Source organism: Astatotilapia calliptera, chromosome 1 (genome assembly GCF_964374335.1).
Source record: "Astatotilapia calliptera chromosome 1, fAstCal68.1, whole genome shotgun sequence".
NCBI classification, from domain to species: domain Eukaryota; kingdom Metazoa; phylum Chordata; class Actinopteri; order Cichliformes; family Cichlidae; genus Astatotilapia; species Astatotilapia calliptera.
The window spans coordinates 23,444,913-23,466,783 of NC_137422.1; the positions used below are offsets into that span (position 1 = coordinate 23,444,913).

Genomic DNA, 21,871 nt, shown 5'->3' on the forward strand with positions numbered 1-21,871 from the left:
CCACTGGCACCTTTGCACAGGCTGTGAACAGGCATCATGAAGTCATTCCACAGATTTTAAAGCATCGCTCGAGTAGTGCCACGCGAGGCTTTTCACACACTTGTAGTGAAGCTACTCTACTCAGAATTTAAGAGTTTTTTTAATCATCACGCCACTCCAAAGTTTTTGGCACAGTGAAGCAGAAAAACTTTCATATCTAACAAATAATTTGGCTCTTCATGGTCCTATTGTACTACCATCGTGCTTCAGATGACAGATATGATTTCCTCTGTGCCCAGTTTCTGCTAAATATAGCACTTTTATGACTTTTTTTTTAGTTCACCTATTGTTGAGCCAGATCCAACAGTTGCTTTCCTCATGCTTTTCAGTCTTTTGCTGTTTTTCCATTCTCCGGGCTACTGCCATGTGCCTTTTATCAAGAGTGGCTTCTTTCTACTGTTTCTTCCACACAGACTAAATTTCGCAAGTGTTACCCTGGTACATTAACTTCTGGCACATTCTCTCACTGCATCTCAAGAGGGAACATATTTCTGTCAGTTTTCTCTTTAGGGTCTTGGTCTCCTTGTCTGCTTATTTCCCTTCTTATTTTGGGGCTGAGCACATCTCTGTTTTTAATTTCCCAACCTAGACTGCTGGTACTCACCAAGCAAGAACTGTCCAAGACACCTGTTTCCACTACTAGCTGTTACACAGCTACACTACAAAAGGTGGGAATTTGGTATTTTTGCTCAATAAGACTTCTGTAGATGTTTTCTATCATTTCATAACTTTAACCCACCAACCTCAGAGGGCATATACTTCTTAAACTGCTTAAAAATGAATTCCACATGGTGTTTCCTGCAACAGCCAGAGTATAAAGCACAAAAGATGACAGACCACATGACTGAGAACCATGATTGTCTTCTCAACATCGTTAGGGCTTCATTATCCCTTCAATCATGTTTCAAAAGGCACAACTTTTACTCTAAAGGCAAACGTTCTCCGTTTCCTTTCATCCATCCAACCATCCATTTTTTACTATTTATCTGGGTTCAGGTCATGGGGGCATCAGTCTGAGCAGAGAAGCCCAGACTGTCTAACGGGCGTCTATAAAGCACCCCTCTTCGGGTGTTAATAAACAAAATTAATTTAAATAAAAGCAAACAATTTGTAGGTAAATGCTAAATACAATCTGCACATTAAACCAATAAAAATGTAACTCATGTTTAAAAGACTTTAAATTTTTCCTGCAAGTTTTAAACCAGTTCAGCGTCATCTGCCTAGAGCTAGTGGAGCAGAGTGTAAACAACAGTAGGTGCAGGAATTTTGCAGAAAAAAAAAGGCAAGCTGGCCAGTCATTCACAGCATGCCTCCTTATTGATCACAAGACTGCACCACAGTATAGCACTGCACTGTGCTGAGCCCCTTATTTTGATACTGTGAGAGGTAGTGACCTAAGCATCCCCAGGGATCAATTCAAAACCCTTGCCACAAAAACAGCCAATTAGCGAGCGTGCTTCACTGCCTCTCAGATGCATTCCAAGGGTCTCTTTTTTCCATCCACAAAATGAGTCAGTTTCCTTCGCTCCAAGGAAAGTCAAGACCATGAAAACAAACACATTATACAGTATGAGGAATTATGCTTAAAGCAAGTGAGCTTATCACACGCCGACTCAGTTAGTTTGTTTTTGCTGTGTCTGTAGATCTTTGCTCATACGCGTCATTATGTGATGACTCCCCATCATTTTTCTGGCTCCCAATGGGCCTTTGGGGGGTTACTACAGATGTAAGAACAACTGGTCAACATACAGCAAAAGTAACGTTATTTCACTGGAATCTGTGCATTTTTGACTATTTGAGTAAACCCGATGTGTATTACGGTCGAATACATCAAAACATGATGAATAAAACTGAATCTTTAACTCCTAAACTCAAAACGTTTCTTTAAAAAAGGTTTAGTTGCAGCCAAGATTCAAAATTTTTTATGTGACTTTAGCATTTAAATGTAAATATTTTAATACAGCTTAATGCTGAATCCCTAGAGAAAGATGTGCACTACAGGAGTCAGACTCCGACGTGACTAAATGATAAACTGTCAGTAGGGTACTCTCGGCTACACGACGCTAATGTTTTAGCCTGTCTGGGTGCCTTGGAAGTAAAATTAGGCAGGCTCCATGGTTACTAATACATTCCTCTGGCAACCAGAGATGGTACAAGGACATGCCAGGCGTACACTCACTCCCTTTTCCCCCATACCTTTTAACACGCCTCCTTTTGTTTCCTTCACTTATGAGTTTGTGTACATCCATCCATCCAAATCTGTTTGATGCTTCCCAGCAGATTTTTTTAGACTGTAAATAAAAGCTGACTGGGTTAGAGGTTAGGGCAGTGTGTGTGTGTGTGTGTGTGTGTGTGTGTGTGTGTGTGTGTGTGTGTGTGTACACTGGTGGAGGATTTCTACAGCCCAGCATTAGAAACAACAGTAGGACAGAGGAAAATAATAGAGCCACAAAGCACCGAGGAAACATGACTCCCTCGCCCTGAGCTCAACATCAATTCTGCGCACAGCCTTGTCAGCGCCAACATTATTCAAAACAGCAAGAGCAAATGTTAATGAGTTCTTATTTGCATATTTATTTTTTTCTTTGTTGAAATGTCACTGATTATTATGTACTATGATGATAAATGCATCTGCTCACGCAGCCTGATGTGTAATTAGCCATTAGGTGGAATGAATAGATCAATTAAAGGCAAGGGACCAGGATTAAGGGAAATCAAACTGGGAAGAATGCAAGAAGGAGGAACAAAATAACACACTTGGCTCAGGGGGGGAGAAAAAACTATACTGCTTTTAGATGAGGCAAAAAATCCAGAAGGGGTTACTAATCAAGAGAAGGTGTCTAAATCAGCGAGATCAAAGATATTCCTCGTTTTATTGCGCTTTTTTTTTTTACCCCTTAAGTATGACTTTGAAAATCAGGAGCAGCTAGCTTCTGCCCTTCGCTCCAGCTAACCAGTTTATTTTCCCCCTAAAATCCATCTCTCTGTATGAGAGGAGAGATGGGGATTTCCTGATTGTATTTATCCCCTCTCCCAGGATAATCAGGTGCCGTGGCTCGGTCTATTTGAATTTCTTCTAACTCGGTAAAAGGGAAAAAAAGGGGGGGGGGGGGGGGGGGTGTGGAGGTGGACAGGGGAAAATGTTTTCGCTTGGCCTTTGCCTTTTTCCAAGCCCAACTATTCTCCTGCCAGTGCTTGTTATTCACAAATGAGGAAAAAAATGCATTACTGCGGACCAGATGGGAACATTCCACATGACCAAACCAATCAATCACCTTGGTGGGACGCAGGTGTGACACAGCCGTGCAGCAACACACCATTTCACAGTCTATCAGGCACAAACACATGGTCACCAATCAATGGCACCCTGAGGACCCATGAGGAGGGGTGCTTCTCCGCAGCCTCACTGGTTCATAGCTGATGACTTCATAATCACACATCCATTCTCTCAGAGGAGAAAGGCAATGAGCTCCCTAATAACGTCTCCCACCATGTGAACACCAACACTGTAATGGATGCTGCTGTAGTGGGGACACTAACATGCTCCCCTGCATCTCGCATTCACGTGTGAGCTCAGCGCCATCATCTCTGTGAGGATGAGACAGAGCGCTGTCTGGGGAAACAAGAGCACATTTAACAAGCTGAAGAAATGTCCCCCAGCCGGCTATTAGAATCAAGTCAGTGTGTTGCATCAAAGTACAAGATTATGTTTGGTCTTAGATGCCAAACAACTGTTGAACAGCAAAACAACAGAGAGAGCTGGAGAGAGGTGAAGGACAAGGAAGGATACACACATGGGTTAGGAATGCTGATCCAGCTCCAAGCACTGTGGGAATATTTCCTTACGCAGATATACCCCTAAACCCCCCGAAAAGTCTTCAGAACAAAAGCCTCCACTAAATAAAACACCAAAAAAAAAAGCCTGAAGGGGATAAATCTTTTGATGAGTACTCTGTGTGGATGGCACTGCACGAGGGCATAAATTGTAGTCACCATTTAAAAGAGGTTTGTTGATTTTCAAGTTGGAATTTTGTTGGTTTGTTTTGTTTTGTTTTTTACCTTCCCACCCCCGTTTTCATGGCAGTAAAGAGAAAAAAAAGTCTCACAGAGCCATGCTTCGCTCTACACTTCCCACACTTCACACTCTCGGGGCTGTGCCAGCGCAGGAGAAAATGTCAGGCATTGTCAAGTGGGAGTAAAGGCGAAACAAATGTTTGCATTTTATTATCCAATTACAGTCCACTGCAGTCCAACAAGACGGGAGTGTAACATTATCTAGTGTTTTGTTTGCCAGCACTCCCAGCATGGACGCAGGACGCCTGGGCAAGCAGTTGTGACCGTGGAAAAAAATGGAGGCGGGAGTTAGAGGAGGGGTGGGCAAGAGAATTAACGAGCTACTGCCGGCCAGGCTTTCTGTGCCTCGTCTCGACAAGGACCCAACTTCTGAGGTGGTGGCCAATCGGTTTCCCTCCAATCGGCTATTGGAGGGAAACTACAAAGTTCACTCAAAACCTGACCTGTCCGTGTTGAAGAAATTGATGTGCGGGAACCAGGGGTCAATTTCATGCATTCTCCAGTTTAGCTGGTAGAGTTAGCAAAAAAGAAGATCTAAGGATGAATTTGTCACCCATCTGTGCCCAACCTGGGTTCAAATACTGCTACCAAAGGGAATTTTATCAAAACTGGTCCAGACGTTTACGTGATGAATGCAAGAACAGCTCTACTGTTTTCAAGCTCTAATCTTTAGAGCTTGAAAACACGTTAGTCCGGAGTTACCTACCAAAGCTCTCAAGACATAGTTTCTTTGTTTTTGTTTTTTTCATGTGTTCTTTATTTGTGATGGCCAACATTTTTTATTAAATGTGCTACAGTGTGCGACAGGTGTGTACAGCAGCACGTGCTGACAGGTTAGATTATGAGCATGGGGATATTAATTTCAACTGGCCTCCACTGACAACAACAGGAGCTTAGCCCGAATGATCGAAATACAACATCTGTAAATATCACCAGTACTAAAGTCAAAGGTGATGTTGTATAACATTTCAAAACTAAATAACACATATAAGGATCATGTGAAAAGTTTGCCTAACAATCTCATTTAACTCGTTGTACATCAAAGCTACAGACATATAACATTGCTATCAACAACGCAATGTGAAGCAATAAAGTCAGCAGACTTAAAGTGTTCCTCTAACATCATTTCTTCTGAATGAATCATTTCCCTTTTAGTGTTGTGCTTGTATTAAATAATCCCCCAACATTCCTCTTGGCATCAGCTGCAGGCAGAAAGAGACGAAAGCAACGAGAGATCGGGGGGAGGGGAGAGCGATGTGGGATATACGAGGAAACAAGTACAATGAGGAAGGATTTGGATTAATAAAAACTTCTTTTATGGGAAAGTTTTAACACAGAATTTGACTCTTTTGTTGTGCAAACATCTGCAAACACATGTGTGCAATTAAGTATCTTATAGCCTCGACCTTGCAATTTCAACATGATTAAGTATTACAAAAATGAACTAAAGTGACTGAAAGCAGCAACATTAAGACACCTTTCCACTGCTGATAAATATAACTTTGGCACTCTAACCCCTGCAGCTGTCTCTCAGAGACTTATTATGTCATCATACCTTAGCTATACCACAACTCTTCTATCCTCTATGGAGAGACGGCCCTCGAGGCCTACTCAGACTACAGCTGATCCTCTGCAGCTGGTCAGCCTCACCAGTCACATGCTGGGGGCCGGGGCCTAAGGAAGCAAGGCAGGACGGCGCGGGGTAGGGCCGAGAGAAGCGAGGAGGCGGGGTGGGCTGGGATGCGTGGGGAGATGTGGGCGGCACGGGTAAGGAGGAACAGGATTTGGACCCTTTCAGCTCGTCTTCAGCTTTTCATGCTCCACTGACCGCAGTAATAGATAAGCACACCCTGCAGCTCTGCATAATGACCGGCTACAGCCACTAAACTGTACTACACACATCCCCTCGTTTTCCCTTCTCTCGTCTCTGCTTCATCACACACACACACACAGTCTATCTATGCCACATCACTTTTGATAAAGCAATACGTGTAAAACAATATTTGAGTCCATATTTTCTGCTCTTATTGTGAAAGCTTGTAGTAAACAGTGTCTGTGTGTATGTGAGAGAGTCTGGGTATGAAGAGGGAAAAGGGAGCAGCATTGGCAGCACCTGTGACCCAAACTGCACTGCAAACCGAGTGCACACCTGAACAGCACCTGGCCACAATCACAGCCTGGGTATGAGGAGGGTCTCCTGTGGGACGGCGCATTAGCACATGACACCTGCCCCAGTAAAAACACACTGGGGATGCCAGTGTGAAGTGGGATTTGACACTTCAGGGAAAGCCTTGAGGAACAATTAGACATGAAAAGGCAAAAGTCTGGAAGGGATGAATTCTTTCTCAGTGCGAAACACTAATCAGTGCAAAAAAGAAATCACTGTTGTGTCTTCTTTGTACTTTAAAAATACAATCAAAATGTTAAGTTCGACTGGTTACAAAGAAACAATATCACAAATTTTGCTACTAGCTAACATTACTTCTGTTTTACCAGCAGCATGCTGTTCCCATGTAAAATCTCTAAAGGGTCATTTCATATACAATCATGTAAAAATAAAATAAGCTGACACCTGCAGAATCACCTTTTTTTTTTAAATTATCACAGACATGCTAATTTTCTAAAATGTTTGAAGTTAGCAAACTACAATAATATGTTGTGTTGGTTTTAAAATTTTGAGCTTTTCCCTTTTTTCTTCCAACATATTTGAACCCTTTTTGAACCCATTTTTTCAATCTTTAACTTCTTAAGCACAGGATATATCCACATTAAATTTCCAGGGCTGAAAAACACATTTAAGCTCCATTACAAACTGCAAGCAAACCAATTCCACCCACTCGAAGTGTCACAATCTAGAGCCAAAATTTTATTTTCATCCAGCATCTTTTTTCTTCTTTTTTTCCCCAACCGACTTCAAGCATCTATCATGGGGCAGATCACAGTTTCGACAGCAAAACTGCACCAATTTAATATCTAAGATCTGGAGTAACAGAACCGAGCACCGGTAAACTGGATATTTGATCTATTATTATTTATTCATTATTGTAGGGTCCTTACCTTTCAATATAAAGCGCCTTGAGGTGACTGCTGTCAAGATTTGGCGCTATATAAATAAAACTGAACTGAACTGAATCTGCTGTGTCACATTGAAAAGTGGAAAACTTTAAAGGTTTATAATATCACGTGGGAAAAGTGGCTGTTGAAATCAAGTCATATCATATAAAATCTCCTTTTTTATCTATATTTATCATCAGGCTCATCCTTCAGCTCTGATTTTCTCTGTGTTACAGTTTTCTAATATCCTCATATTTTGATAGAAGCCTTCAGTGCTTGACTGAAAATGAAAGTTTTTTTCTGATAGTGTTACGAGCTCTTGCTCTGTGGGTTTATACTGTCATCCTGCTTCTATCGGAGGCGATTTGTAATCTCGGAATTTAATGCTTGTCTTTTTCATCTACACCGATCAGGCACAACATTATGACCACTGACGGGTGATGAGAATAACATCAAGTATCTCTTCATCATGGCACCTGTTAGTAGGTGGGACATTTTCAACATTTTCTCCTCAGAGTTGATGAGCTAGAAGGATGAAATATGTCCAAGCGTAAGGATTTAAGTGACTTTGGCAAGGGCCAAATTATGATGACTAAACGACTGGGTCCTCTACAAAACTGCAGTGGTCACTATCTAAAAGTGATCCAAGGAAGAAATGGTGCTGAACCAGCAATCGAGCATCTGTGGGATGTGCTGGACAAGCAAGTCCGATCCATGGAGGACCCACCACAAACCTTACAGGACTTAAAGGATCTGTGGCTAACATCTTGGTGCAGATACCACAGCCAGCCTGTAGGGGTGTAGTGGACTCCGTGCCTCGACAGGTTGGGGCTGTTTTGGCAGCAGAAGCGGGGACAATATTCTGCACGTGGTCATAATGTTATGCCGGATCAGTGTATATTTCTATCATGAAGGACCTACCAACTTTACGAAGCCTGGGCAGAAATCTTCATTGTTACCATGTAGAACTTGTATCAGTACTCATGGGATGATCCTGTACTGAACTGCATCTAACAACGAGCTTCCACTGAATAGAACAAAAATAAAGAGCTACCATGAAAGCAACAAGAAGCTGTCAAACAATCATTTTAGAAGTTATAGTCTTCAAAAAAAAAATGTTAGCTAGCACTTAAATCCATCACACTAAAAGAAAGCTACTTTCGGCTGCTGCCTTGTTCACAACTGTTACCACAGCAGGTACCTCCCTTCTCTTTGAAGTGGCAGAGGTCATCTACTGATTGGAAGGTGGAAGATGGTTAGATTCCTGGCTGCTTCAGTCTGCATGCTAAAAGTATCTTTGTTGTATCCATCAGCGTGTGAATGTTAGATAGAAAGCACAACAAACAACTATGCATTTTTACAAATATTAAATACAAAAATATGTGAAGTCCTATAAGTTTACAGCAGGATGAAACAAAAGAGGAGAGCAATAACTGCCAGGTCATCATGTGAAAGTCACGTGTGTGCAGACCGGCAGGACGGAGCACGCGGCCTTATGCATGCGGCTTTATGCATGCGTCGATGACAGTATTAAGCTGATTAATTGTCATGCAGGGCTAAAGCCGTATGAGTAATATACATGAAGCACACCAGAGAAACGTGAGTGGAGAAACTACAACTCAGCAGTTGTGATATCACGCCTCGGACACATGGCCCGAGAGAACTGATGCTAAAGCGGTCCACAGATTCACAGCGAGATCCCACATAAAGCCCAGCTCACAATAAACACGGGCATGCCTTTGGCACTTCGTTTTGAAATGAATGCTTCAGTATATGTGGGTGTTGGTGTGTGGAGAGTAAAATCAAAATAAACACATAGAAATCCAGACGATTTTTATTTGACCTTGTTCGTATTGACAAACTTGCAACTACAACTGTGATTCTTTTATGTTTCCCACTCTCCAATCACAGGCCGTGCCTTTAAATCCAAGCCAAGGCCACCCTGAATGGAAAAAAGACCTTAAAGCACAAGAAAGAGAAAGACTGTTGTGAATTAACATAGCTTGTAATTTTAGCCTGAAAAGCATTAAATAAATAAAAGAACAATAGGGAGGCCTGGAGTATTTTTATTATTCCTTTGAAGTCCCTATAATACATTTCCCCTACGTTATTTTTAAACTGACAAATGACAGCTGTGAATAGCTTCAGTTCTGTCCTACTAATTTTGTGACTTTAAAGCTATTTATCTAAAGTTGCCACACTTAATGAAAAACAGCATTAGTCCATTGAGTAAATAACAGCAAAAAGGCAAACACTAAGCAGTGCAGACTCGAAACACAAAGAAAAATAAAGGGGCAGAGTGCAGCTCTTTCAGTTTTAGCTCATCGCCTCTGGTAATTGCCCAGAATTGCTTGAAATCAGCCTCCCCTACTGACTTTCCCATATTGAGCTTACATCACAAGGAAAAAAAAATCTCTGCTGGTAATTAGACGAAACCATTCCTTGTCAGGGCTGTGAACTGTTGGCAATCCATGTGGCTAAACATTTAGAAAGAGCAAATGAGAACCGGCCATCCACTGCAGGGCGAGCAGAAGACCTGAAGTGAAGTGCCACGATGAAAGAAACATAAATGAATAAAGGTGAAGACTCCCTCACACACTCTTCTAAGCTGCTTTTCCTCTGACAAAAAGCTAAAATGCAGCGTCTCTTTACTGTTTACAGACTGAGAATTGTTTTCAATCCAGAGACGATTCTGAAATTAATCGTCGCACTAAGAAATCGATTTAAATCCTAGGATTGCCAAATGTTGCTAGCTCTGATACTATTACTTATGCAACAAAGTACGAAAATCTAATCCATGCTAACAGAGCTTTCACGGAATCAGTTTTCCAATCACAGCAATTAATCATTAAGTAAATAGTCCATGCATCTACGTGACTGCCAATAATTCCTATCAGATCACACGATGTGCTATGAATGCTCTGACTAAGTCTGTCCAAGTGTAGCCTGTGTACTTAATACATGTTATGAGTGGCTGAGTCACACAGACTCACATGGCTGAGGCTCTACACATGAACAATGTGGCTGCCACCTGTCGGGCAGTACGACGTGGATGGCGTGACGGCGAGTAAGAGGATTTTAGCATGAGTGAAGCCCGTAGTCTGCCCTAACTCGAACCCGGCCCCCCCTTTAGGACAGCAGCATCACATGATCATTAGGCACTCAGAGGCTCCCCAGCGCTAAACCAAAATGCCCGTTCTTCAACTTCAATCATTCCCGATTAGGCGGGAAAAAACCCTGTGATTTGGAAAAAAAGTTTGCTAAATTTCTGTTTTAAAATGAATGATAAAAATAACAGAACAAACCACTTCCTGCATCTATATGTTACCCATAATAACTTACAGCCTCACCTCTCTCCTGCCCTGTTAAGAACATGGAACCTATGCCTTCTCGAAATGAAACTTAACGGAAAAAAATATACAGATTACTGAGAGTTACATGATTCTGAAACACTGAAAACACTGATAGATTATGTTGTACAACCCTGCAGTAATAATGAACAGTAATAACAGGAACAGTTATGTATGTGTTGTGGCTTGTAGGAGTAGTTTACAGGTGCAGAGGTCTACTGTGCATTTGCAGTGTGCAGTTTTCTTGTGCAGATTTTTTCTTCCTAATGCAGGAAGTATAAATGTTGCAAAACTGAAAAGAGAATTTGGTTAATAAAATACTTTTAGTTTCTGAATCCCAATATCATCATGCTCTAGAAACTACACATTCAAGCACTTTCTCTAGATTTAATCTTAACCACATGCAAATTCTAATATAAAAATTTCAAACACTGTATATTCATTGTCTGTCTCGCTTATCTTCTGATGCACACAATTACTTTTATTCCCGAGTTTGGTTGGCAGATGTCAGAAACAGTAGCAGCTTATTTCGCACAGGCTGTGGATTTTACAGAAATGTGAGCAGTGTGCACTTTTGCTTACAGTAAAAAAGAAAGTGCTCTATTAGAGCTAAAAAGCACTATATGAGTGCATACGGTTAATTGTAGTGATCTTTAAATAAATACAAATTAAATCTTTAGCTTTTATCCAAGTAGCAGTATGACTTCCCAATTAATGGGCAACAGGAAAGCAGATGGGGGCATAGGACATGAAAGATATTTTAGTTGGTATTTTTGCCAAGGGAAATTTCCAAGCAGCTTTTCTCATACAAGCCTGGTTTAGATCTACTGTGTTGATAAACTAGACTAAACAAGTCCATGTAAACATGGAAATGTCATTAAGAGTTATGGACTGGGAGCTTCCGATTAGGAACAATACACTGACTGAGAGGCAGGAAATATGAAGCGGTCCTCAGGGCCCTAACACACCACAGCTACTGCTGACCAGCTCTGGGTCGTTTTCAGATGTCTGCAGCCATTCACTGGGCACAGTTTGTCTGACGGTACAGCAACGGTTTCACTGACTGAAACTCAAAATGACAAATTAATGGTAGAGGACTTGACTTGAGACAAATTACCTCTTCAGATCCTCTACCAAATTAGTTTCCAAGTTTATTCTCCACGTTTCACATTGGCAATGATTGGTATTCAGATTACAGACTAATCAATGTGATCTTAACCCAACATAATATCTTGAGGATCTGAGTGTATATGCCTATAGTCTGACCACTTTCTCATCATCTCATCGCTGAATTTCAGAAACTTGATGGAAAAATCATCTGCTGTATTCTGCGAGATGTTTCCTGGCTTAAAATAGTTCATTTAACAGCTCAGAAACTGCTGCGAATGCCTTGAAGTTTACAGATCTACAACATATGCTCAGATTCAAGAAACTTCAGCAACACTGGAGTCCCTGTCTGAAGCCCTCATGCAAAAAACAACCCAGTTTCTCCAATGTTTCTCGGGTTTGTTGGGTTTTTCTGTATCTATGAAGCGCCTTGAGGCGACTTTTGTTGTGATTTGGTGCTATATAAATAGTGTTTATATAAAGGAGTTATACAGGAGGAATAAAAAAGAAAAGTCATGTCATGAATATCAGTAGAACAGTACAATTAATCTTGTCCTCAGCTTTACTGTTTTATTTATTTGATATACAGAATACAGTGTATAAATATAATATATATGAATACAAACATTTTACACACACACACACAAAATACACACATATCATTACAAAACATAAATACAAATAAAATAAAACAAACAGTAAAAAAAACAATTAATATTCGACTTCTAAGCTCTGTTAATAAAAGAATACAATATTTGGTGCTAGGGCTGCCACAAGCGATTATTTTGATAGTCGACTGGTCACCGATTTTTTTTGCGATTAGTCGACTAATCAGATCATGCATCCGTTGGACGTAAAATGTACAGCTTAAAACACCAGCATGCATCTGCTCTTATCTATCATTAGCTTACAGCTTTAAATTTTTAAGGTATGCTCCAACTAAAAATAAAGACAAGATGATAGTTTATTAAATTTTAATGAAATTTGCAGATTGTTTCAGTGGAGTTTAATAAACTCAGCCATCTGCACCTTGCTATCTAAAATATAACAGGACACTGGAGTATATTCTCGAGCATCTCACACTTCTGATAATCAGTTGTCTGCTTGACATTTATTCAGCGGTATAAAAACTATAACTTTAATCTCAGCCAAACTGATTTACTCAGGAACAAATAAAATACTGAAAAAAGCCAAACAATAACATTTTTAAGTTATCTAAGTGACTTATATATGTTTAACCTGAGTAGTGAAAGACGGCGGTGGGTTTGAAAACGATTTGCCGGGAGTCCGGTGTTCTCACGGCTCTAGTGAGCCTTGAACCCCGGCTAGCTATCGAGCTAGTGGGTAACAGATGTCTCTGAAAACATCGGAGCGCTTTTGAAAATACGTGGTGTCTTGATAAACTGAGCAGATATTTGAAGTTTACACAACTACATTCTCACCTGAAAATATGTTAAACGTTTATTTTGTGACCCAGAAAGAATAATAAGAGTAATATTAAAACTAACTAGCTGCCGCCATTGTTGGAAACTGAGCAGGGCCGTGCTATGAATTCTGGGATAGGTTGGGCCATGAAGTATACACCCGACCCATCCTTCAAATCTGGGGAAATGAAGGACGCATTTCTCGGCCGCATTTGTCGGAGTCTTCGAATTTGTACAGGCTTCGTCGTGTTGCTGTAACGTAATCGGCCTACAAATGCGTTCACAGGAGGATGCGCTTACTGAATTCGGACACAGCTACGATACCGGACACTGCTTCTTCTTCTTCAGGGTTTAACGGCAGCTGGCATCCTTGTACATGCAGTGCTGCCATCTTCTGTTTCGGTCCATTATTACACTCTTAAATCCTACTACTTATTCCTGCGTCTTTTGGGATCTTACAAAGCTTCAAACGACGCGTCGACTATTAAATTAGTCATCGACGATTTTGAAAGTCAACGTAATCGTGACTAGTCGACTAATTGTGGCAGCCCTATTTGGTGCACAAATGAGTCTGCTGTGAGGAATGACACCTGTTATTTTAGCTTTAAGTGACAGGTTATCTTTTTCTCCAACTGTCGGTAGTGTTGCTGCATGTAGCAAGAGACTCCCAGCAGTTAACAGACATTTATGAAACTTGGTTAGCTAGCATTACCCAACATTCTGTTCTGTGGCATACAGTTAAAAACAGTTTCTCAAATTATGTTTATTATTATGCTATGATGTCTGCCCTTTTTAAGATGGTTTGTTGCGGGTTTTTAACTATGTTATTTTTTTTGCATCACATGATTAGAACATGAGTAAGAAGGGCACACATTATAATAGAGATCTCATCCAAATACACTCCACAGCACTCCTAATAGCCAAAAATACATTAAATATAAACCTGCACATAAGTCACAGTAGGCATTTTGTCTGTTCACTGGTGTTGTGGTACTTTTACTTTTCTTCAATCCCCCTCAAGTCTCCATTTTAACTGCATCTCAACCATTTAATCTCCAATGTATTATAGTGGCGTAAAAAGCCTAACTTCATGAAAATGATGTCACTGCACAAATATTTACAGCCCCAACCATATATTTCACTACTACATAGTTGTTCTATCCTGTGCATTAATGAGGAATAACCTTTCAGACATGGCTTAATGAGGGTGCTGAAAACTATAAATCTGCGCAGATATTACTTCTGGAAAAACAATTTAATAAGACCACAGTCATCCTGAATTCCCATCCTGAGATAAGCGCAGGCAATTCCAAGTTTACAATCATGTTGCCCAACTCTGACATATCATTGCGACACATCACATCCATATTCTGAAGCTGGTGAGCACAATTACACACACACAGTGGCAATGGGTGGGGAAGCAGTCATGTGATCAATTGCAGGAAAGATAATAATTTGTTTCATTCAGTAGCGCCCTAACCGCTGTGCTTGGAAACCAGTCTCCAGGGCCATTACATAATGGGCTAAGCTGTAGTTAGCCATAAAACTGTCGAGTGGTTACACATCACAACGATGCCAGGCCAAAGAGCTGCACACAGCTTTTAACCGCTACAATAGCAGAGCATATTGTAAGCCAGTAACACTATGTCTTTTAAAAAGTGATGACAGAGTATTAAAACTCAAAGTACGATGTGTTTGGGGAAAGTGCGTCCACCTGCTTGTGATTAAATTGATGCTAATAATAGGAATGCAGAGTAAGTCACAAAAAAAAACTTGGAGAATAAAAGCCAAGAAACACTACAGTAAAGGTCCAGAAATCTAACTAACTAGTAAAATGAAAGCCAAACAAATGCAAATAAATAAATATATATCTTTTGTATGAGCAAACCAGATTGAGCTAAAGGAAACGCAGCACCTGAAAAATCCAAAGGCAAACACAGCAACAATCCCAAATGAACACAACTGTATGATCTACTTTCAGTTTAAAAGCTTGTTTCTGTTTCACAGTGGGGTCTTTGATACAACAGTCTGTTTAACCCTACACCCAAACAATACATAACTGTGCTGCTGCTGGAAGCTGCTGAGGGCGGTTTTGATGTCTAGGACACAGCTTCTTATGACGGAAACCTATACTGATGGTGTGACTCCTAGCCTGGGGGAGGGTCATCTCAGGAGGAGGAAGAGGGAGATGTGGAAAGGGGAGGGGGATTAAAGAGAGGAAATAAAGACATGAGGGGCGAGAAGAAAATTGTCCTGTAGCCTGCAAGCCTTTCAGTCCTGCTGCCTCCAGTAAATGATGTGCCTTAATCTCAATCAGTTTTTTTTAGGATGTCTTTCCACCACCAAAGGGCATATGAGGGTGAGTTGAAAGGAGTCACTTACTTACCCATTATGTTTGAGTTCATAAAAGGTGTTGGGGACAATCCTTCATGGGACACTAATCGACTGTCACTCAAATGATCGCTGTAATGAGGGCTGTCTGCGAAGCCCTGAGGGAAGAGATCAGAATATTAAGCACATTAGTAGGCAACTTTGATAATTGTGTGCTATAGCGTACTCCTAATTAGCAAGGCGAGAACACAATTGATGCCAATAAAATCTGCAAGAGAAGCCCAAAAATTTGAAGAGAAAGATGGTTCACATTAATAACACTGGTTCATATTTAAACCCCCAGTATCTGCCATAAAAAATACAAGAACTCTATAGATGTTTTAGTAACCTCTCATAACAAGCTGCTATGTGCATTGCATTTTGTGATCTACTGGAAATTACCATAGTAAGGAAGGTTACACGAAATCGGTCAAGAAGAGGATGTTTTAGTAGCTAGCAGAAAACTACTAGCTAAGTGGTAGTGAAACTGTAAAAAGTATCAAGTAAATTGGAAAAGTAGAACTTCTGAAGTAAAAACTGTATTACCTCTCAACAAATAGTTGGCATCCTCCATGTAAACTACATGCACCATTCAAATGCTACTGACCAAAGCAATCACAACAAGGCCTTTGGTCCAGCATCGCGTACTTCTTTACGACCAGTCTCACTTAACGACAAGTCTGGCACACATTTTTCCACTAGCAACCAGTGACAACCAAAAGGTCCCTGTAAGACTGAGGCCTTACTGGTCCTGGGCCATCAGGCTGTTATATTAACCCAAGAGATTTTATCATGTTTTACCATTATTTTATGTACAGGGTGGGCCATTTATATGGATACACCATAATAACATGGGAATGGTTGGTGATATTAAAGTCCTGTTTGTGGCACATTAGTATATGTGAGGGGGCAAACTCCTCAAGATGGGTGGTGACCATGGTGGCCATTTAGAAGTCGGCCATCTTGGATACAACTTTTGTTTTTTCAATAGGAAGAGGGCCATGTAACACATCAAACTTATTGGTAATGTCACAAGAAAAACAATGGTGTGCTTGGTTTCAACATACCTTTATTCTTTCATGAGTTATTTACAAGTTTCTCTTTGTTCACAGCCATTGACATGTCGAAGAGGTTAACACGTGAGAAGCGGATCGAAAGTGTGTTGATATCTGGTGAACGCAGTAACCGGGTCATTGCAGCAGATTTCAATGCAAAACACCCTACGAGACTACCCATCTCCCATGCTACAGTTAGCAAACTGCTTGCTAAGTTTCATGAAACTGGTTCAGTGTTGGATTTGCCAAAATGTGGACACAAGAAAACTGTCACTAATGAAGAAACATCAGTGGCTGTCCTAGCTTCATTCAGCAAGAGCCCACAGCGTAGCACTCGCCGCATGTCACTGGAGAGTGGCATTAGTCGAACATCCCTTCGGCGGATATTAGCTACTCACAAATGGCACCCTTACAAACTCCAGCTACTGCAGCATCTCAACGAGGATGACCCAGATTGGCGCACAGAATTTGCAGAATGGGCAAAAAATTTGAACAGGACCCTCAGTTCACGCAGAAGATTTTCTTCAGTGATGAGGCAAACTTTTATGTGAATGGTGAAGTTAACAAACAAAACCACAGCTATTGGTCTGACACTAACCCACATTGGATGGATCCCTCCAAGACTGCTGGAACAACAAAAGTGATGGTTTGGTGTGGTATATGGGTTACAACGATAGTGGGTCCATTCTTCATCAATGGAAACCTCAAGGCCACTGGATATTTGAAATTGCTACATGATGATGAGTTTCCCTCTTTGCGCACTGAAGCTGCACGTTCCCTGAGTTTTTCCAGCTAGATGGTGCACTACCACATTATGGGTGCCAGGTCCGAGCTAGATGAACAGTTTCCTGGAAAGTGGATTGGTCATCGTGGGCCAGTTGAATGGCCCCCAAGGTCTCCCGATCTGACCCCCTTAGACTTTTATCTTTGGGGTCATCTGAAGGCAATTGTCTATGGTGTGAAGATACGAGATGTGCAGCACCTGAAACTACGGATAGTGGATGCCTGTGCTAGCATTTCTCCTGCAGTGTTGCTATCAGTGTGTGAAGAGTGGGAGAAGAGGGTTGCATTGACAATCCAACACAATGGGCAGCACATTGAACACATTTTATAAGTGGTCAGAAACTTGTAAATAACTCATGAAAGAATAAAGTTACGTTGAAACCAAGCACACTACTGTTTTTCTTGTGACATTACCAATAAGTTTGATGTGTCACATGGCCCTCTTTCTATTGAAAAAACAAAAGTTGTATCCAATGGCCACCATGGTCACCACCCATCTTGAGGAGTTTGCCCCCTCACATATACTAATGTGCCACAAACAGGACTTTGATATCACCAACCATTCCCATGTTATTATGGTGTATTCATATAAATGGCCCACCCTGTACAATAAAATATATCATGCAAACGGAATTCAAAACCAAACTCTTTAACCCTCTAACACCAAGTGTGTCATATATGATACATACTTTTTTTTCCCCTCGCCTAAAAATAAGAAAACATAAGAATTTGCACAATAAATTTTTAAGCAATAAATTGCACATAAATGTCAGATATAGCAAAAATTATACAAATGAAAATTCATACATGGAACTTCATATTTCCTCTCTTGTCTTTTTATTTGATTCAAGTTTCAATAAATACTCCAGTGTTGTTGTTGGGGGGGGGTTGGCAATTATTTCTTAGTTCAGGCTTTACATGGTTAAAACAGGTCTCCAAATTCCACAAACAGGCCACCGACTTTCTCAGTATAAGAATTCTGTGCTGTCATCTTAAACCCAACAACTCTTTACCTTAAATGTATCTATAGTTCTATAAAATCAAAACGTATAAATCCAGTTTCTTAAAGTATTCTGTCTTATTCAGTCGTTTTGTGCAAGTCATAAAAGGTCTGTATACCATTTCATGCTTGCAGATGGTGTTGTTTAACAGAAGAGGAAGAAACACAGAGATGCAATCCTCCACCATTTCCAGGTACCTGCAGCTTAAAAAAATTGCCTTTTTTTCTCCTGCAGCTTAACAGTGCCTTTTCATGACAGTTATCAGCTTCAGGAGCTCAGGTCTAAATATCGGTCACAGTATGGTTTTTGAAAACTTGGGGTCCCATGTAATAAAAGATGCTTCGTTACAGTGCTAATCCCAAGTCCTGTGAAAATCCTCCTGTGCTCCAGTAAAATACATCTTCCCAAACTACATTAACTCCCACCAGAGGGACCGAGCAGCAGTGGGCTTGCATTTGTATGGAGCTATTTTCACCAACTCATACCCATTGCATTCAACATACAGTTTAAAAAAAAAAAAAAGTAAATCTTATTATCCATCTTTTCTTGTGAGTGGATGGTGATGGAGTAATTTCAAAGGCAGTGGAGTGTTGTGCTGTGTCGAGGGATTCCTCAGAGATTCCCTATTGTGCTCCTGCCAGGCCGCGCTCACTGTTAATCACACCATGAACCGACTCAATAACAACAACAGCCCCGTGAGAAGCTCTAGCACACATACACAGACTTACACATACGGAAAGCATTCCTTCTCATATACAAGTAAAAAGCATCAACCTGACCACTCTCTGCAAGGTTGCTGACCAAACTATGAAATACTGAGCTATGGTCAGCAGACAGTGAAAACAATGGTTAAACAACAAAAATAGATTCTAATCATAAACATAAACATAAAACCATATGAAAAGCTCTACTTTTTTCTTCCTTTTTAAAATTTGTGCAAATATCAAGAAGAAGAAAAAATGTGTGGTTTCACAGAGACTTATAGGTTGAACTATTTCTTGGCTGGGAACACACCAACTTTCAACAGTCTCTGCTTGTTGCCTGGCAAAAACTGCTCATGGCCAGAAAACAATCTGACAAAAGTTGATATCAGACCAAATTGTCAGCTCGTTAAAACTGTTTTCATCCTCAGTCTTACTGCATCTACTCCAAACAGTTTCCAGGGGAGAGGGGATTTGGTTTTCCCTCGTCGATCACTAGAGACCAATATATCTGCCTGAATCTAACATGAGGTTAAGTCACTATGCCAACATACTAGTTTAGCCAGGACTTTAAAAGTGTGGCAAAGAAAAAAACAGTTCAGTAGCCATGCCTCATGGGTGAAGAAAATAAGTGAGCACTGGCAATTTAAAATTTCACTTCACGAGCACTTAGCTTGGCAACAAGTAGCAAATTGTACTTCCACTAATGGCCATTTGAGGCTGGCTTCAAAAGCGAGCTATTCCCCACAGACTCTCTGGCTAAAATGCCAAACTTCAGCTATGAAACAAACACGTTTAGAGCCTGATACAAACAAATAAGTTTTAAGGTTTTAAGGATAGATTCCCCCCTTCGTAACAACTGCAACAAATCCATTTGGATTTTATGAAGAAGTGAAGTTAATGAAGACATTATGATGTCCAATATTTGGAATCACTGAGCTGGACCTCTCACTAACGCCTGCCTTGTTGGCGTCTTTTTAATTTAATTAAAAAGACAAACAATAAGGCCAGCTGTGAGGCACAGCATAAGCAAGAAGTTTATGCTCGAGTTTTGCTGAATGAAATTCTAGTTTGTTTTTGTTTGTAAGTTATATGAATGCAAGGTGCACCCATAAACAACTCCAGGAGGGGCCAGTGGATGATGACAGGACTACATCCATATTTTATATACATTCTATGACTGACAGTAGTGTTAATCCTGCCCATGATGCTGACTGGGAATTTGTTGCTTACTTTTCCACTGAAAACTTGCAGTTTTATGTCCAACCACCTAAGGAATGAGTCTCATGGAGCAGATGGATTTAAAGGTCTGAAGCCAAGCCAAACCTGACACAAAATTTAATGTAAAATTTCAATTTTTTTGTTGTTAAAATACACAACATTTTACTAAACTTTAGAGCAATATCCCCCTGTTTTCACCCTTAAAGGTGAAAAGATATCTTTAACATACAGTGTTGTACAAACCTTTGCATTCAACTCCATACAGTTTATATATGTATATACATTTAAAAATATTCATGTATGTATGTATGTATGTAGGTAGGTAGGTAGGTAGGTAGGTAGAGAGAGAGTTATATATTTATATATATTTGACTCTACACAGGAAAGTTAAGCAAAATATCAAACTGAAAAGCACTTCCTTTCAGTTTTATAATTGCAAAGCAGGAAGAGACCATCAGGGTCAGTCAGCAGTGCAGGAAAAAGAAGTAGGAGGGTAACGGTCAATCCAAGCTTAGTGCATGTTTCTACATTCATCTGCGTGTTCACACTGGGACTGTTAGATCATCAATCAAAGGTCCCTCATCATTCCCAAACACTGGTGGCCTACATCCATCCAAGACACTAACACACGCTGTCATTGTGCCACAGGGCCACGTTAGCACTGGTGGCTAAATAACTGTCAGATCACTGTGGCAGCGTACAGGCCGGAGCCCATGCCTCATTCCCCAGTCGCTCGCCACAGCGTTTAAAGAGTCATCTCTTCCACACTCTGTGTTGCATCCCAGGTGAACATGTGGCTGCATGTGGCAGCTTGGGAAGTAATGATATGGTCATGATGGATGCGTGTGGGGTCGAGTATCAAGTTGGGGCAGGGCACTAGGGAAGTGGGGGTTGTTGTGTAGTGGCGGTGGGCACAGCCCTGCCTGTCAGACCGCCAGCCTACAGCCACAGCTGCCCAGGATACATCGAATGGCTGGGAGCCAAGGTCAGCACGCCAGGGCTCGGGACTGTTCACAGTCGACTGGTCACACACTCGTAGCAGCAGCTCAAACAAGCTCAGGGACAACACTGAATTCCCTTTGTAACACACTGAAAGATGAAGCACTCAGATTTTTTTCCACGAGCCTTGGACAGATACAATGAACAGAGAAAAACTGGGAAATCTTAGAAAGTAAGTCTTGTTTTTAATTTAGTTATTTGATACTAATTTAATAAGTTCTATAAATTACACTGAATCAAATCTCCAAAGTTTCGCCTGAGATAAGAACAATCCAAGAGTCTGTTCTACTGTTCTGTCTCTGCCTAAAAAAATTCAGGAAAAAGGGGAAAACAGCAAGATTTCTGCAGCTCAATTTAAAAATCTCATCTTCTGTAAAGATGCAGAAACATATAAATGATGGTTTAATTGCAAATAGATTTTTAAAAGTTTATCTTAGTGGAACAGCTTCTATAAATTGCCTATGCAAATATCAGGCTCTTGCTGGGATAGGTGATTCAGCAAATGGAACTCAGTAAACAGATGTATTTGAATTATATTATCCAGAAATCTCAGTCTTTACACAATATCTTTCACTAGATGGTTTGTAAATGCAAAGTTGGCAATCACAGAAATCCGAGTTACTCTAACTTTTACTGGCACCACCTGATTTTAATATCGGCCTGTTTTGGTTATGGTCTGTCCTGAGTGCTCAG

General features: G+C 40.7%; 1 protein-coding gene across 6 annotated transcripts in view; it reads right to left on the reverse strand.

Moving 5' to 3' along the window:
- tcf12 (transcription factor 12) overlaps positions 1-21,871 on the reverse strand; it is an 82,791-nt gene that overhangs the window by 44,042 nt on the left and 16,878 nt on the right. For all 6 annotated transcript variants that reach the window (XM_080298745.1, XM_080298739.1, XM_080298733.1 and 3 more), the window contains exon 5: positions 15,435-15,537. In XM_080298745.1, the coding sequence (XP_080154871.1) occupies positions 15,435-15,537 (103 nt within the window). The remainder of the gene's footprint in view (positions 1-15,434; positions 15,538-21,871) is intronic.